General features: G+C 31.3%; 1 protein-coding gene across 1 annotated transcript; it reads right to left on the bottom strand.

Moving 5' to 3' along the window:
- Positions 1–4,382: 4,382 nt before the first annotated feature.
- On the bottom strand, positions 4,383–18,100 carry LOC104891116 (transcription factor MYB15-like). Its single transcript, XM_048642249.2, has 3 exons — positions 17,951–18,100; positions 4,835–5,003; positions 4,383–4,749 (listed from the first exon to the last, which is right to left on the bottom strand). Exons 1-3 carry the CDS (start codon positions 18,081–18,083, stop codon positions 4,383–4,385), a joined length of 669 nt encoding a protein of 222 aa, XP_048498206.1. The 5' UTR covers positions 18,084–18,100.
- Positions 18,101–18,430: the final 330 nt, after the last annotated feature.

Here is an 18,430-nt window from a genome sequence, read left to right as displayed (position 1 = left end):
GACAACCTAAACTAGGGAGAACGTTATAGGCACACAAAAAGGGAAAGCGAAAAGCTATCGGACAACTTGTGGTGGGCGACTCGACTATGGGGAAAGGGGAAGAGCTACGCTACTACAAGGACGGGGGAGGGGGAAAACGACGACGAACGGGGAAGGGATGGGGAGGGAAACGCGTAGAGTGACTGCCTGACTGGGGAATTGGGGAAGGGGGAAACTAACGAGCTAGCAAAATGAAGGGGGACTGGGTTGGGGACTCGACGCGACGGAGTAATGGGGAACTGGGCTTGATTTGACTGTGGCGAAGGGGAGCGGCAGTCGACGACGGCAGATGCGAAAGGGGAGTGGCGCGACACGGTGGATGGGCCGGGGGATACAGGGGAAGGGGAGTCAAGACACTACTAACTAGTCGAACGTGGGTGGGCAAGCTCACAGGCGACTGGTAGGGCGACACGCCTAGCCGGCCTCCAGCGAGTCTGCTTGGGGCTTGGGCGGCGATTAAGGTGGTGTGTTCGAGGAGAGTGAGAGAAACGTTTTAGGAGTTTTTTTAGAGAGAGTGCTCTATCAGCCTATTGCGGTCAATTTCTTGTTCTTGTCAAGCAAAGTAAAAAAGGTTATTCTGTGGAGATATATTTAGACCAGTATTTGTTTTCCTTAACTATTCTTATAATACTTTCCTAAAATATCTCCACATATTTTTTTTTTTTGATGAAATGTTTGATTATGCGATATTTGGTTCTATTGGACATGAATGATATAGATTGAGATTTTTCATACGTTAGCTTTGAGTGCTTGTTTGGTTGTATTGTGAATTATTTTTCTGTATGAACTTACAATTTGTGGAAATTTAATTTTCTTATGAAATTCTCAGGAATTAGTCTAAGTTGTTTAGTAGTCATATCGGAAGTTGTGAGTCTTAGGAATTTATGTAGGAATTGTGAGTGACCAATTGGATGGTAGGTAAATCAATTCCTACATTTTTTGGGAATTTAAAATTCTCATGAATTTTCATTGCCCCCATGTCTCCACTTCTTGTCAACCAAACAACTACTAAATCAGAATATCATGGGAATTTATATTGTCTATATATTTTCTAATATACCAAACAACCACTGAGTTTGACTGAAAAAGATTCTAGAGCTGCATTTGCTAGGAACTAATTCAACATTTTGTTGTTCCACCATTGTAAAAAAACCTACTTTAGTATATATGCACCGAGTTGGTAATTGATATAAATTTCATGTAGTGAGTTTTAAAGATATAGTGAATTTATATACAGTATAGCGAATTTTATTAATGGAAAACATATATTGAAGCAATAAAGTGCAGGATTTAACTTTAATGTTTTAACATACAGCAAGATGTAGGTTGCGTAGTATATATCTTGACACATGCTTTAACATATAGAAAAATGTATTTTTTGCATGACGTAGTAGTGAGTTGACAGCCATGCGCGGACTTATGTTAGGTCTTGGATAGCCCAGGCCCCACAAAAATATTCACTTTTTGCATCAAACACAGAAAAATAGACAAATAAAATTTGCTGCGCATTTGTTTCACAAAATGAAACTTGTCCTAGTGGTTAGCAGGCTATAACATGAAGCAGTGAATCAAAAATGCGCATCGAGAGAGTGTTTGATTCCTCTACTAACTTAAGGTTTTGCTTTTTTTCCATTTTCCTTTTTTCTTTTTTTCTTTTTTCTGTTTTCCTTTTTTCTGTTTTCCTTTTTTCTTTTCTTTCTACGTCTTTGCTTTTTTTGTGCTCCTCATTCCTTTAAAAACTTACTTCATCTGAGTTTCAATAACACCCTGGTGAAGAGAAAAAGGATTTCTTCAGAGGTTTGGTGATACAAACTATGCCAGCAAGGTGGACTTGGACATATATGTTTGGGAACCCATATACTCAAATCTATAACTAAGGTGGACATATATGTTTGGGAACCCATATACTCAACTCTATATAACTAAATGTTTGAATGGAATAGCCTTGGACTCGAAAATGCATGAGTGTGGATAATGGGCGTTAGTACAATATGCATTACCTTTTGAGGCCAAATGTCTTATATTGAAATCAACATTAGATAACAACTTAAAACCCATGAAAATTGTGGACATAACAATAAGTGTCAGGGGCTCAGGGCCATTGTGCAAAGAGAACACAGGTGGACACCAAAGTTGTAAAGAGAACATAGGTGGACATAAAAAAACGGGAATATTGCGATCCTTAATTAGTGGTGTATGTAAGTAATGTAATATCCAAAAAAAAGGAACATATTATTTGATAAGTTTAAATGTACAGTTAATGGAGGTTATATTCTAAAAGCAATTGAAAATAGGAGTAACTCTTTGAGATTATTGAATTATTTATTCTTCTCTTCATGTTTAATGTAGGACAACATTTACACTCACATGTAGGTTGTTCGTGAGATCTCAACACTAATATATATATATACTACAGTTAAGTATGATGATAAAATATACTACCACAATGGCAGAACTTCTTTTATTTATTGGGCCAACTATCATTTTTAGGAGTTTGTCTTGTAAGAGACCGCCTATTTTTAAAGTAAAATTAAGCAATGGTAAATCCAATATTAACAAGAGAATCAGCCCAATAGTGATTAGGTTAATTTCTTTCGGTGACTAATTTAATTCATTTAGTGACTAGGTCTACTTTTATATTTAAAGTAGACCGTCTCTTTTAATAATTTTTGCATTTTTAGAAGCAACATTTAAGAATGATCTGTTGTCTAACTCGAGTGTTGAGTTTTGACCGAACATTGACTGTGATGAGTTTGAGTTACTCACGAACAGCTCAACTCGAATAACATCCCTAAAATCGAATTAGCATTCTGTAAAAAAAGACGAACTGAGTACTCACGCTAAATTAGCTGAGATTTATACTTATATACTTTGAGTCTTTGATTCCATGTCAAATGCATTGTTGTGGTTCATTGCTAAAGGAAGGAATATGCGCTACCTAGTATACGAAATCTTTTTTTTTTTTTTTTCTGTTTATGGTTATTTCACACAATCTCGTAAACCACATAAACAATTAATATGAATTGGTTGCAAGTCTAATATGAACAAAACCTAAAAGAATTGGGAGAGTGGAAAATTTAGTGGGGGAAGTAATATATAATCTATTTTTATGATTTTGAAATTTAAGGTCATGTTCTCTTTGACATAAAATAACTGAACTGAATTGAATTGAATTGAATTGAACTGAACTGATAGCAACTGAACTGAATTGAACTAAGGTGGCGTTTGGTTGGAGGGTTTCAAAAAAGGGAAAAGAAATTGAGTTCCTTGTTTCCTTTTGTGAGTGTTTGGTTAGTGTGTTTTTTCAAACCCTTTACTCCTTTTTCTTATTAGGATTACCCTCTTTCCCCTTAAATTGATTCTCCACCACCCCTCAAGGTTTGGGATTACCCCATATCCCTCTACCATATTATTATTATTATTATTATTATTATTATTATTATTATTATTATTATTATTATTATATTATTATTATTATTATATTATATTATTATTATTATTATTATTATTATAATATTTATTATTATTATATTATTATATTTATTATTCTTATTTATTACTATTATGATAATAAATAATAGTTATTATTATTATTTAATAATAATAGTTATTATTATTATTTAATAATAATTATTATTATTATCATTATTATTATTTATTATTAAAAATATTACTATTTATTATTTATTATTATTAATATTACTATTTATTATTTATTATTATATTATTATTACTATTATAATTTATTCTAATAATTATTATAATTATTTCTTATTATTTTATTATTATTTTATTAATCTAATTATTATTATAATTATTTAATTATATTTAATAATATTTATGATTATTATTATTATTTGTTATTTTCATTTATTTTATTATTATTTATTATTATGATTTATTGTTATTATCTATTATTATTATATGTTATTATTATTATTATTATTATTATTATTAAATCATAATAATAATTTTCCATTATCTTTGATGTTCCTAACCAAACAACATTTTTAATTAAAGGGAAACTCTTTCCATTCTTCCTCTTGTAACCCTTTCTCATACCCTTTCACTTTTTTCTCAACGAACCAAATGCCCCCTAAACTGAACTGAAAATAAATTGAGAAGAACATGCTCTAAAACTTTACCAAATCTATTAAACGCACAAAAAAAATTTCATACTCAGAATGGAAAGCGAACTTTGTTATGATTTGTCTTAAAATGAAAATTTTCATATACCACGAGGGTACTTTGTAAATTCCAATGTTAGCAAGCGTAGGTATCCAATTTTGCCAAACCTCAAGAATATCTGGTAAAAATTCCTACTTTCATAGTTGAAGATTGCCTCACTTTTCTCCTTGTACAATTGACTCTTCAGCTTTTTGATAAAGATCATACCAAAACAACAATACATCATCAAAAGCATCAGAATTTAGGTGTTCTGCTAGGGAATTTGGACATGATGAACTATACTTCATGGTTGATGACTCCATTGATACACCCAAGTTATCAGACATTTTTCCCACTGAATCTTGGGAATTCATTGATCGATAAGTTATTTCGAGACCTATATTTGATAATCGAATTGAACTTTCACTTGAACTTGAAGAGGCCTGTTGAACTTGTTTAACCTTCTTCTTCAGATTGATGTTCCAAAAGTTTTTTATTTCATTATCTGTACGACCAGGTAATCTAGTTGCAATAGTAGACCACCTACAATTTGGAAACCAAATTAAAAAAAATTCAATTCTATCAAGCACAAAGGGATACTTATGATATTAGTAATCCATATATGCACGAGTAAAACTTTGAGCAAAAAGGCAAATGAGTTGTTTGCCTATTTCCAACAATTTGATGCATTTTGATGATGATTTCTTCTTCTTCTAGGCTGAAGTTTCCTCGCTTGATATCTGGTCTCAAGTAGTTTGTCCATCGAAGTCTGCAACTCTTTCCACATCTCAATAAACCTACAAACACATCACCATTTGTAATGTCTTAGGGATGTTTCTACTTGTAATCTTTTCAGTAGCTAGAATTAAATAGAATCTTTTAAGTTTTTTCCAATATATAAGAAATATTATAATAATGGTGCGTGGGTCCAATTTTATTCATTTCCAAGAGTACATTAATGATATCAATTTTTACTAATACGTAATTATTCTATTATATAAGTGAGGGAGAGAGGAAGATGGTGTCCTCTGATAAAAAGTATAATATATCCTTAATGAAGTTAAATTGTCATATAAAGAGTTTTTCTTCTTCCCATTTGCCATATATTTGAACAAGTTAATAATGAAATTGAATTTGAAATTTCAATTAAATATTAAATTAAGGAGAATGATTTCCTCTTATTACCTATGTGTGAAAAAAAAGTATTCAAAAATTAAATTGATAATATAACTTAATTGACACGAATAAAAAAAATTAAAATTTGAATTTCATAATATTAATAATTATACTCATAATATTTTAAAACCTAAATGTTGATTATTCTTCAGTAATATCTATTATATAAATCAAACTCTTTTCGACAATTAAACCTGATACATAAATTCTTCCACTTTATTTGAGCACAAACTTTCTTCTAATGTATATTTATTTCTCTCAATAATATATTTGAATAATGATGAACAAATAACTAATAAAACCAATGAAGCATTGATTTAAGAAAAATATAGTAAAAAGTTAACAATAATTATAAATATATTTTTGAATCAAAGTTTTTATGACACTAATGAATATATAACTAATTGAGAAAAACAAAAAAAACATTAATAGGACACGTAGTAGGCATATCGTGCAAAAAATGCTAGTATATTAATAGTCAAATATGTGCATTGAGAATTGTGTAAGACAACTTAGGCTATGTTCAGTTCACCTTATTTTTGCTTATTTCAGATCAGATCAGATCAGATCAGAAAAAATAAGTTCAGATCAGATAAGTTTAGATCATGCTTATATTTAAAAATTACTATATCTTTCATTACATATTAGTAAAAATTATAATAATTGAATATTAATAAAGTACTCATTGAGATGAATAAAACAAGACCCCACATGACTATATTTTTTCTTATATACTCCCTCCGTTTCCTAAAGATCTTCCCTCTTTTCGTTTAAGGGTGTTTCCAAAAGATCTTCCCTCTTTTGCTTTATTCCTTATTTGGCAAAATAAATTCCCCTATTTACCCTCTCATATCACTATCATATGGTCCACCATTACATTATTAATTCAATTTACTCCATTTCTCTCTCGTACTTTAACCCCTTTTTATTTGTTTATTTATCTTAACCCCTTTCTCTCTCCTACTTTACTCACATCATGCCCCACACAACTTGATTTTCCTTGGTATCTGTAGTACAGTAAGTGGGAAGATCTTTAGGAAACGGAGGGAGTATTGAGAAAAATCTAAAAGATAAGATCTTGTTATTAGATCAGTTCAGATCAGATCAGATCAGATAAAAAAAAAATAAGTTCAGATCATATCAGATAAGTTCAGATCAGAAAATTTCAGGTGAACTAAACATAGCCTTAGCAACATCGATAAGGAACGGATAGAGTACTACATTATATAGATCTTATATAATCTGCACACAATTTTGAAGTTCTGCATTATTCATATACTTCACTTTGCCTTTGTTTTTATATTTAACAAATAGATATAACTATTAGAAGTTTCACTAGTGGAAAGTCATTTGATCCGGTCATATTAAAGAGTACTGATCCGCTATTGGACCAGAACGGTTGGGCTAGAATCAGTTATAAGAAATTAACTGATTTGGTTAGGTATTTACTAATCTGGTTCAGGGAGAAAATCGAATCAGTTAATGTTCTTAACTGATCTGGTTTTATGCCCAAACCGAATCAGATAATTATTAGATATGATTAAAAAAAATCACACCAAACTAACTGATTCAGTTCCCAAAGGACCGGATCAATTTATACTGATATGAATTTTTTGTAAAATTACTTTGCAATGTCAGTATGCTCATACAGTAGCCTTTTAGTAAAATATTGTTCTGCCACTTCGATAACAACCTTGGTTACAGCCTTACATGTCTTTTTCAGGGCTTCTAAGATTACTTTATATTCCTTGTCATACATATAACTGGACTGCATTGTTAGATTTGTGTCAATCATTGTTATTAATATCTTGAATGAGAAAAATGATATTATTGATTTCGATCCTACATAAAATTTTAATTTTGTAGAATCTTCGAGTCCTACTCAAAAAGATTAAAATGGTAGGATCTAATACGATTTTAAGATTCAATTGTTGTAAAAAACGTATATGTACCTGGTTCACACTAAATTAGTGTGGACCTAATTCTAATTCATGTGATTTATGAAAAAAAAAGTCAATATATAAAAAAAAGATAGATACGAAAGATGAGTAGATATAAATTGTGAATTTTGATTATGTGAAAAAAAAATTACTATATCACAAAGTGAAAATTTCATCCTCATAAATTAATGTGAGAAAGAGTGACTATATTAAAAAAAAATAGTCACTATGGTAAATATTAACAGTAGAATATAACTTAAGATTTAAAAAAGTTACTATATGTAAAAAGGGTCACTATATTAAATAAGTGACGTTGGTCCACAATAATACAGGTCCACGCAAGACTATCAATTATTTTATGAAATTAATATTATAAATTATAGTTGAAAATCTTAAAGTATGACTACTATCATCATTTGCAAATAAAAAAAAAACATTACTATTAGTGTGTTAAACTTTTAGTGGGAATCCTTTTCCATTCTCTAGCATAATTACCACTCTTATAACCCCCCCCCCCCCAATTTTAGGATCTTAGATCCAGTCCTAGTGACTTGATCCTATCTGCCTCTAAGAGTCAAAGAAGGATCCATATAACAACATTGGTCTTAATATACATATTCAAAAGTAAACTATTAACAATTTTTAATTATTGTTAGTTATATAAAAGATATTGTCACATACTATCTTACAAAAATATTATTTTGTGCAAAATCACCTAATAAAAAAATACAAACAATAACCTTTTTGAAACAAATTGGTGTAGTAAGCTAATTTTGACTGGCTATTGTACATTTTTTCTGGCATTAATTTTTTCTCTTTTGTGTTTTTTCCTTCTTTTTTCGTCCATTTTCGCCCAAAATTTCATTCTCCTTTAAGAAAATAATACTGATTTGTGGTTATTTGGCAAATTTCGGTGAAAATGAAAGAGAAAAGAGGCACAAAAAGAAAAGATCAACGCTGGAAAAGGTAGTCAACAGTCGAAAATCGTCAAAAGTAGCTTGTTACAACATTTTTGTTTTGAAAGGTAGTTTTTTAGAAAAAATTTTATATAAGGTTTTAACTATTCTATGTTATAGAAACTCAAAAGTAAAGTAATAGATACTCTTTTCTACAAAAATTGAATTTTTGTTTGAAATAAAAGTCAATAACACATGTTTTATTTATAAGGTAATTTCTGACAAATCTTTCTTCAAAACATCAAAACCATACTCATTCCCCCCTCTCATTAGGCATCTTTTTTTTAGTGAACAACCAAGGTATCCACCACCGATAGTAGTGACTAATCCCCTCGCCCCGGGTGCTCCACTCAAGGGTAAAAGGTTGGCCAATAATCTCTTTCCATTCCCAAAGGTTGAACATCGAACCCCCGACTAATTGTTTAAGGGACAAAGTAAGCAACCACTATGCCAAGACCACTTGGAATATGCGAGGCAAAAATTCATCAAATCTTACCCACATGTCAAATTTGATAAAAACAATCTATGCAAATATATTAAAAGGCGTTCCTATAAAAGGAAGAGTTGCATGTGACACTCTTCTCAAGTTAATTCCTAATACAAATATTCATAATCTCATCAAAAAAATATTAACAATGTGTGGCTACTAGAAATCGAACACATGACCTTTAAAAAGAAATGTAAGAGTTTAATTATCAATCTACTATAATTTCAATGTTTATGTTTCAAATTACAACATAATAAAGTTTTATAATTATCTGTAACTATAAAGACGTAGCCAAACATTGGTTCTCTAATCACTTTTATTAAGGTAATAACATTCTTTTATCCCAATGCCATTGACATTGTTATTTTTATCCTCAATTCCTTGAAAGTTTTTTTTAAAAAAATAACTAATCATGCCATAATGTACATTTTTCAATTTTACACTAGAAAGAAAATTAATGAAAACTAATAAAATCAATTATGAAACTTATGAATAATAATATATTTGATAATTGTAGCATTCCCCAGACCAATAATACAAGTTCTAATTTAAACTCTATAGCATGGATGTAGTACAAGTATCGACTGATTAATTGGTCAAAAAATTTATGGTCAAGGTTTGAAACTCTAATCTCTCTTTGTATAAGTCAAGGGGTCGGGGGAAGGGGAGATGGTGTTCCCTTACAAAGTCTTATATACCCTAATGAATCTTATTGTCATATATATTAAATAATATTTTCTTCTTCCGACTTGTCATATATATATTGAACAAGTTAACAATGAAATTTAATTTGAAAATTTGAAGCTTTAATTGAATACTCCCTCCGTTTCCTAAAGATCTTCCCACTTACTGTTCCTACAGATACCAAGGAAAATCAAGTTGTGTGGGGCATGGTGTGAGTAAAGTAGGAGAGAGAAAGGGGTTAAGATAAATAAACAAATAAAAAGAGGTTAAAGTAGGAGAGAGAAAGGGAGTAAAATTGAATTAATAATGTAATAGTGGACCATATGATAGTGACATGAGAGGGTAAATAGGGAAATTTGTTTTGCCAAATAAGGAATAAAGCAAAAGTGAGAAGATCTTTTGGAAACACCCTTAAACGGAAAGTGGGAAGATCTTTATGAAATGGGGGGAGTATTAAATTAAGGAGAATGATTTTCTCTTCTTACATATGTGTGAAAAAAATTGATCAAAAATTAAATTGAAAATATGACTTGATTGACACAATTCGAAGAAAAAATAAAAACTTAAATTTCATATTAATTATTATACTGATAATATATTAAAACCTAAATGTTGATTTTTGGTAATCTCTATTATATAAATCAAACTCTTCCACTTTATTGATATTCAGCTATTGAACCTAAAAAACAATGTTTTCCACTTTATTTGAGCACAACCTTTCTTCTGTTGATATTTCTTTCTCTCAATACTATATTTAAATAGTGCTGAACAATAACTAAAAAACCAACTAAAAATTGTTTTTTAAAAAATATATATTAATAAAAATTTAAAAATCATTAATGTTTGTTTGAATCGAATTTCTTGTAACACTTATTAATAACTTATTGAGAAAAAAATGTTAATATGACATGTACACATAGTGTATAAAAAATGCTAGTATATATTACTCCCTCCGTCTCATAATATAAGTCCCCTTCTAAATATGGTGTTCCAAAGTATAAGTCCCCTTTCTAATTTTAAAACATAAATATTCTCAAACTACCCACATGAGTAAAATAAACGCCCAAAACACACTCATAATTTTTGGATTTCAATACACCCTCAATTAATGAGGTTTTTGAATCTTTTATCCCATTCAACACTTGTCTCTCTCTTAATAATTCCTTCATTTACTCCATTTCAATGATTATTTCACACACACTCTCTCTCATCCACTTTTCTCTTTTCTTCTCAATCCTCTCTTTTTCTCTCTAAAGTCTATTGTTCACATGGAAACCCTAGCTAGATCTGGGATGCATGATTTTCATAAAATTTATGTGATTATTAAAATCCGGTTTGATTTTTTTTTACTCTTTCTTGATTTTCAAAGTGTTTATGCATGAATTTGTGTCTTGAATGAATTTTCTTTTGTGTGTGTTCTTTGAATCTACACCTTTGATCAATTCGCACGCCTTGTTTGTATTTTTAAAATTGTTTGTTGATTTAGTATTTAAGCCTCAAAATGTGTTCATTTTTGTTAGATTGATTTTTAAAACCCTAAATCTAACTTTTTTGTCCAGTTTAGGATTCAATTTTCATCTTGGGGTTTTTTTTTGCCATAAGTCACGATTTTTCTCATAACTCTGGGTAAGATGTATCTAATGATACATATTCTTGTTCGGATTACCCATATTGTGAGTTGGGGCTAGATTGAAAGGAATCCTTAGTTACAGTTCCAGATCTGAAGAAACTCAAATTGATACTTTGAGTGATAAAGCAATTGAAGAAAAAAAGGAGGTAGAAGAAAGGGAGATTATTGTCATCAGTCACAATTATGATGCGAAAGCAAAATGGGATCATGGTGCAACTTCCACCTCTAATTTTGTTGTGGGTGAAGTTAAAAAGAATGTTGATGATATTAGTGATGCAGGGTCATGCTCTTGATGTTATTGTTTTGATCTAAAATGTTTGTTGTGATGATATTAGTTCCAGATATGATGGTTGTAGTGATAATTAATTTTGTTGGAGTTCAAGTGATGATGGTACGATTTTTATGACGATTTAATTTATGTTGATTTTAGTGATTCTGATTTTGGTGATGATGATTTTTGGACATAAGTTTGTGTGTCTGTTTCTTGTGATATGGTTAGGATGATTTAGGTGATCTTGATTCTAGTGATGATGATGATTTAGATGATGTTGATTCTACTGATGATGATTTAGGTGATGTTGATTCTATTGCAATCAATTTAATTTTGTTATGTGTTCTTTAATTGTGATTGAGACGCTCTATGTTTAGCATGTTTGTGTGTGTATTACTCATTATGATACAAGTTAGGATGATTTAGGTGATGTTGATTTTAGTTAGGATGATTCAGGTGATGATGAAACTATTGTGATCAATTTAATTTTGTTATGTGTTCTTTAGTTGTATTTGAGGCTCTTTGATATGAGCATTTTTGTGTGTACTACTCCTTGTGATTGACCATTTTCTCTCTCTTCCTCCATAGCCTCAATCACTAAATCAACATCACCTAAATGATCCTAACCATATCACAAGAAATCAGCATCACCTAAATCATCCTAACTTGTATCACAAGGAGTAGTACACACAAAAATGCTCATATCAGAGAGCCTCAAATACAACTAAAGAACACATAACAAAATTAAATTGATCACAATAGTTTCATCATCACCTGAATCATCCTAACTAAAATCAACATCACCTAAATCATCCTAACTTGCATCATAATGAGTAATACACACACAAACATGCTAAACATAGAGCGCCTCAATCACAATTAAAGAACACATAACAAAATTAAATTGATCGCAATAGAATCAACATCACCTAAATCATCATCAGTAGAATCAACATCACCTAAATCATCATCACTAGAATCAAGATCACCTAAATCATCCTAACCATATCACAAGATCACCTAAACCTTTCGTCATTAACCCCTAATTAGTTTATAATTCGTAACATCTTGTAATAAACATGATTGACCATTTTCTCTCTCTTCCTCCATAGCCTTCCTTCATCTTCTTTCTCCCTCCACAGTCCACCCAACCCCCTCCCATACAGCGGCCATCAACAATGGGCTCCACCTCTGTCCCCGCACCTCATCCCAACCCTGCCATTCATGCCTCCTCATCACCCTTCTTCTCTTCTTCCATAACTTTCCTAATATACTGTCATTGAACATAATTTGCCCTAATTGTTCGCGAACATGAAAATCAAGCGACGGGACAAATTAAAGCTACAATTTGAAGAAGCCAACAAGAACAATGTGTTACCTATAAGAATAAATTGCAATACAGCAGTACTTCAACCTAGATAATGAATTAGGGGTAGAGCATAAAACAAAGACCAAAATGTGTAAAGCATTTTCAATTTCATCCAAAAACTAACCATTTTCAATTTGTCACCTAGGTGTTTCCTTGAACTTTTCCATCTAATCTTTAAATTTTTCAATGTCCTCATTTTGATCTACTAACCAAACTTACTAAAAATGAAACTTTTCACGCTTCCACCATTTGGGTTACTCCAAAAATCCCACATTTCTGAAGATCTCTCACACAAATATAACCCATCAAACTGAAAAAAAAAAGCACCATAAACTCTTAAATGAAAAAATAAAGATGGGGTTCAGTGAGACGTGAAACCTACCATTGTTGAACTGTTCTTCTGAAGGTTTATTTTTCAATTCTTTGCATTTTAGTTTCTTTTTATTTTTGTTTTACCCAGCCCCGTTTCTAAGATTTTAGAGGCCCAAAGGCGAGCCTACATATTAGGGCCCTAATTAAGTCCATGTTTTTTAATGTTTTATTTTTGGTCCAAATTTTTTGAAAGAGACGTTAAAAGAAGGATGTAAGTACTTGATCATTTAATATGTTAATCAGAAAACCAAAAAAATGAAATCGAAAATATGCATAATTGAATGATTAATAAAGAAATTACAAATAAAGTTTGATCATTTAATATGTCAATCAGAAAACCCAAAAAAAATCGAAAAGATGCACAATTAAATGATTAATAAAGAAATACAAATAAAGTTGCAATTTTGCAAAACCCAAAAGAAGTTGCAACCATCCATTATAGAAGGACCAAAGACGAAAAAATTTAACCTGGACCGAAATAAAGTCATAAAAAATAATTGAAATTTATATTAGATAATATCAAAATTTTATTAAAAAAAATTATGGATTAAGGGTCTGTTCTTTTTAATCAATTTGCTTTGCACTATTTTTAATAAAATATTATAAACTAGAGTTTGTCTTATAAGAGACCGCCTACTTTTAAATTAAATTTAGGCAATAATAAGCTTAATATTAAAAAGAGAATTAGTGACTAGGTTAATTTCTTTCGGTGACTACTTTAATTCATTTAGTGACTAGTTAATTACCTTTAAACTAAGCAGTTAAAGGTGCTGGTGGTGTTAAGAGTGGAGGAGATAGAGGGGAAGAGGGTCTATGGAACGTTGTGGATGAAAAAGATGGAGGAGACAGAGTGGAGAAGAGTGGAGGGGGATCTTATAGGACAAGTATACTATATACGATTACTTACGTTCTAATACTAGTATACTGCGTACCTATCATATTATCATAATATAATTTATTGTAAGTTGATGTTCCTAGAGTTTTTGCAATGCTTCACAAATAGATTTTCTCTCATTCTCATTTCTTTTCTGTGATGAATACACAGAACACAACTATATATGGAAGAGAAAACAGTTGTCCAAGGAAGGACAGTGACTCATCCTTTTTACACCAATAGCAGCATAATTTAGTGCATCACTAGAGGACAAAGATTGCATTAATTCCCTAGTACTACCTAGTACTGAAAAACAGAATCAACTTGGGAGGTGGTGCACAACCACATACTTTTTGTTGCATGCTAATCTAAACACACATTTAATTACATCAGAAAAATATCTGAATCATATGTTCCATGCTCAATATAAGTATATTTCTTGTTATATGCTCTTTAATTGTGATATGGTATTTGATTTTAGCATGTTGTGTGTTTGTCCCTTGTGATATGGTTAAGATGATTTAGGTGATGCTGATTTTTTGTGTCTGTTTCTTGGGGACTGTTAATTGTACCCGCTTGACCCTCTTGTCTATGTACATCCTTAAGCCACCAGTCATGTAAATGACTGATTGAGGCATTTGGGTAATACACATTCAATATTATGTGGGTGTGGTTATTGTATCAATAATGGATAAATTTTCAATTGAAATACTATAATGTGATGATAAAACTCTCTCTTGACACTTTTTGCCACCAGATGATTAATGTTGTCTTGTTGAGGCAACTGGTGTCAGGATTGTAGAGCTTCTCTCAAATTAGTCAATGATAATAGGGGACTTATGAGATTACAAAGTCCTAAAAAAAATTACACTCTTTTCCTTACACTTTTTTGTCCTTCTGGTTTTTTTCAAACTCTTTCTGTTTTGTTTCTTACACTAAATTCATTGTTTATGTTTTGTTTCTTACACTTTTGTTTCTTACACTGAATTCACTTTTGTTTCTTACACTACTTGCACTTTTCTTTTCTTATGCTTACTTCATTGTTTCTGTTTTTTTTCTTACATTTTTTGTGCTCCTAACTGTTTTGATTATTGGATGTTTATAAACTTCACTTAACATTGAACTTGAATGTTTCATTCATACTTCTACCAAAGTCATTACAAAGCATGAAACAAATTAAAAAAAGAAAAAGTAACCTTTAAGCTAAGCATAACATCAAACATAAGCAAAAAAAAGTCCCCTTTAACTTAAAACACGCATTCATAGTTCTCCTTGTGCATATGAACTTGATGCTCCATTGATAACCTTCTCCCAAGCCTCTACTACTGTCCACATAGGTGTTGTAACTTGATCTTCTAATCTGCCTTCCTTCTTCATTTTCTTCTTGTTAACATATGGAAGGTCATAGTTATTCCCTCCCCCAACCTTCAAAATTTCTTTCTTATATGTTGAAGAGAATACCATACATTGCTTAATGTATTGTGGTCTAGCTCATTGAATGCTTCATTAACAGCAACCACCATGTTGTCAATTGTTTTTGGCATTTTCTTGTGCATTAGAGATTGAAATAATCTAAAAAAATCCAAGATCTAAAATGTTTAAATCTGAACTGTTGCGTGGTTGTTGGATTAAAATAAAGGTGAACCCATCTTGTTCATAAACTTGTTACCATTGAGGATCATATTGAATTATGTGTGCTTTTACATTATATTGTTGCAAGAAAATTATTTTAGGCCCCATCATCTTGTGGCCATTGTGTTTTGATGGTTGGAATAATTTGCTCAATGAGCATGGCCCTAGTGACCCTCTGGTTCACTAATTCGACTATCTTAGTCACCATTGTCCCCCTAGCTCTATTTTTTGATGCCCTTTTGGCTGGTTCCTGATATGTAAAGGGAAAAATGCATATTTGTCCATCGAAGGTACAAACACCTTCATCATTATACTTAGGTTTGCCCACAACTGTTGTGAACATGACCTTTGGTATAAACTTGCTGCTACTTGTTGTCCTATATTTCCCCTATTCATCATGTGCTAAATAAACCCGTTGTGATTTGTTGGTTAAGTAAAACAATTTTTCATCCAAATGTACGAAGTCATACATGGCATAGTATTTCCTCTTTGTAAGAGAATTTGATCCCATTATCAAATTCACAATCCATTGCAATCTTGTCTTTTTGTTTACTTCTTTCAAACCTAGGTGAAGTGGGTTTGTATGTGGCCTAATCAGTTCCCTTTGCACCATCCTATGAACTGTGCTTTTTGACACCCCAATTAATGTGGCTAGATCTCTAATGCAAGATCTTTTCCCCTATGGCGAGTTTTGTGATTTCATTTGTTTCTACTTGTATTCTTTCCCTACCACATAAGTGTAATCTCCCCCTCTACACTTTCTCTTAGCATGGATTCATTCAGATTTTTAGTTGTGTTCCAGATGCGACTTACAGTTTTATTTGGCTACATTGAATTGATTTGAGGCCTATGTCATGTTGTCATACTTGAGCTTGCCTTCTCTTGCTTTATTGAGAAGGAATAACAAGACTTTGAGATTGTTATCACTGCTGAGCCTGTTCCTGTTCTTATTCTTATAATGAGGTTCCTCCTATCCATCTTCTTGTTGTTGTGCTGAAATTTTTGGTGGTAAGTTGAGATTAATCTCAACATCATGAAGTTCCATATCCCCTGCCTCAATGTTTTGTTGCGTTTCACTATCCTCACCATTACTTGGAGACCAAGCATCATGAAGATTCCACTTTGAAGACATGGAGATCAGGCAATGATGCAACAAAATTTTTTTGGAGTTTTTTTTGATATGTATGTGCTCTGTTTTTTGGGATGAAGAACAAAATTAATCCCCTCTGTATTTATAAAGTTTTGGAGGTTCAATCACTTTTGTTTAGAGGGAAAATCTGAAATTTTGAAGGTTTGCCAAAGTAGGCATAATCCGTGCGCTCTTGAGTTAAGAAATTTGATTGGCGAAAGTCCCCCTAATACAGAGCTGTCATTTGGCATAATTTTTTCCATTGGATTAATGTTTGCTTAAGTGTATCATGCTTTATTTCCAAAGGAAAAAAACCACTTAACTTCTTTACACTTTTCTCCAAAGTTCATTCAATGCACAACTAATTAATCATTATTTTTTAAAAAAAAAAAGCAAAGTAATGATTCTCAATACAAATGAATCTACTTATCTAAAATTAACAAGATTCTAATTACCTTAATAACCGCATAAAAACTGAATCAAGTCTTATATTCTGGGACGGAGGGAGTAGTATATATATAGGGCCTGGCGCCAGTTGGTACTAATGGAGGATCTTCCTCTTGATTAGGCTTCGTGACAAATATTACTCCCTCCGTCCCATTTTATAGTTCCCTATTCCATTTTGGGTGTTCCAAAATGTTGCTCTCATTTCTCTTGTTTCCATTCTTTAACATTACTTTTTACCCTCTCTCTCCAACTTTTCATATGGATTTTTGACACCCCATTCACTGTTCATCAACTCTCATTAGTTGGGTATAACAAAAAGCATTTTTTTGCTCTGTGGCCTCTTTTCATATGCCCACTCATTTATTGTTCTCATTCTTTTTCATTTTTTTATGACAATAATTCCAAAAAACACAACAACTCCCAATACAAGTACATAATAATAATTGTTTCCTAATTCCCGTGTCCAAAATGAAACGGAAACTACAAAATGAGACGGAGGGTGTAGCAGACTAGTTATTCATAGATAGAGTAGAGCCTAGAGGCTAATCATTACAAGACTTTTAGAAAGTAGGTTATATCTAAATTAATTTGTAAACTTCATTCATCGTAAAGAAATCATAGATAAAGTTAGAAATCATAGATAAAGTTGGGTTGTCATGATCAGATAAATAATCTACAAGTTTAGAAATGGAAATTATGGTATGAAGGTTTTTTTTAAGGTCAGGTATGAAGTTAATTAAATAACGCAGAAAAGTGCATAAATCAGGATAATATTACCAGCTTGCTTAGGAAGAGCGCGCCAATTTGAATGACCAAATTGCTGAATATAGGAAACAAGAGTTTGATCTTCTTCTGGTGTCCATGGCCCTTTCTTCAATCCTATGCTCTCACAGCATGGACTCCTCACCATTTTTTGTAAGTAGAGAAGATTTCCAGCTCTTTTTCGGGCTCACTACAAATAGGTATATATATGCATCCTCCTCTTTCTTTTCAATGTTGACAATTGAGTATTTGACAACATTTTAAAATTTCTCGTACAATGAGAAAAGTTGACCAAATCTAATCTGCACTAGCATTTTTATATACATTAAAGCAAATGTTTTAGTATAAAATGAATTTTATAGGTTTTTCTGACCATTCTAGTCTAATTGATAAATTATGATCATATTGAAAAATAAAAATATACATTAACATGAAGCTAATAAGAGTTGAGTCATAACAATTTGATATTTATAAAAGCGACAATATACGGTTAAA

Source organism: Beta vulgaris, chromosome 4 (genome assembly GCF_026745355.1).
Source record: "Beta vulgaris subsp. vulgaris cultivar EL10 chromosome 4, EL10.2, whole genome shotgun sequence".
Classification (NCBI taxonomy): Eukaryota; Viridiplantae; Streptophyta; class Magnoliopsida; order Caryophyllales; family Amaranthaceae; genus Beta; species Beta vulgaris.
The sequence above is the reverse complement of the archived record's forward strand: the minus strand, read 5'-3'. Positions and strand labels throughout refer to the sequence as shown.

What these genes read in the sequence shown, in the direction of transcription:
- LOC104891116 (XM_048642249.2), bottom strand. Translation starts at nt 18,083, where the DNA reads ATGGTGAGGAGTCCATGCTGTGAGAGCATAGGATTGAAGAAAGGGCCA. An exon ending in CGCTCTTCCTAAGCAAGCTG is followed by an intron (nt 5,004 to 17,950) that starts GTAATATTATCC and finishes ATGTGTTTGTAG; the next exon opens with GTTTATTGAGATGTGGAAAG. An exon ending in TTTTGCTCAAAGTTTTACTC is followed by an intron (nt 4,750 to 4,834) that starts GTGCATATATGG and finishes TCCAAATTGTAG; the next exon opens with GTGGTCTACTATTGCAACTA.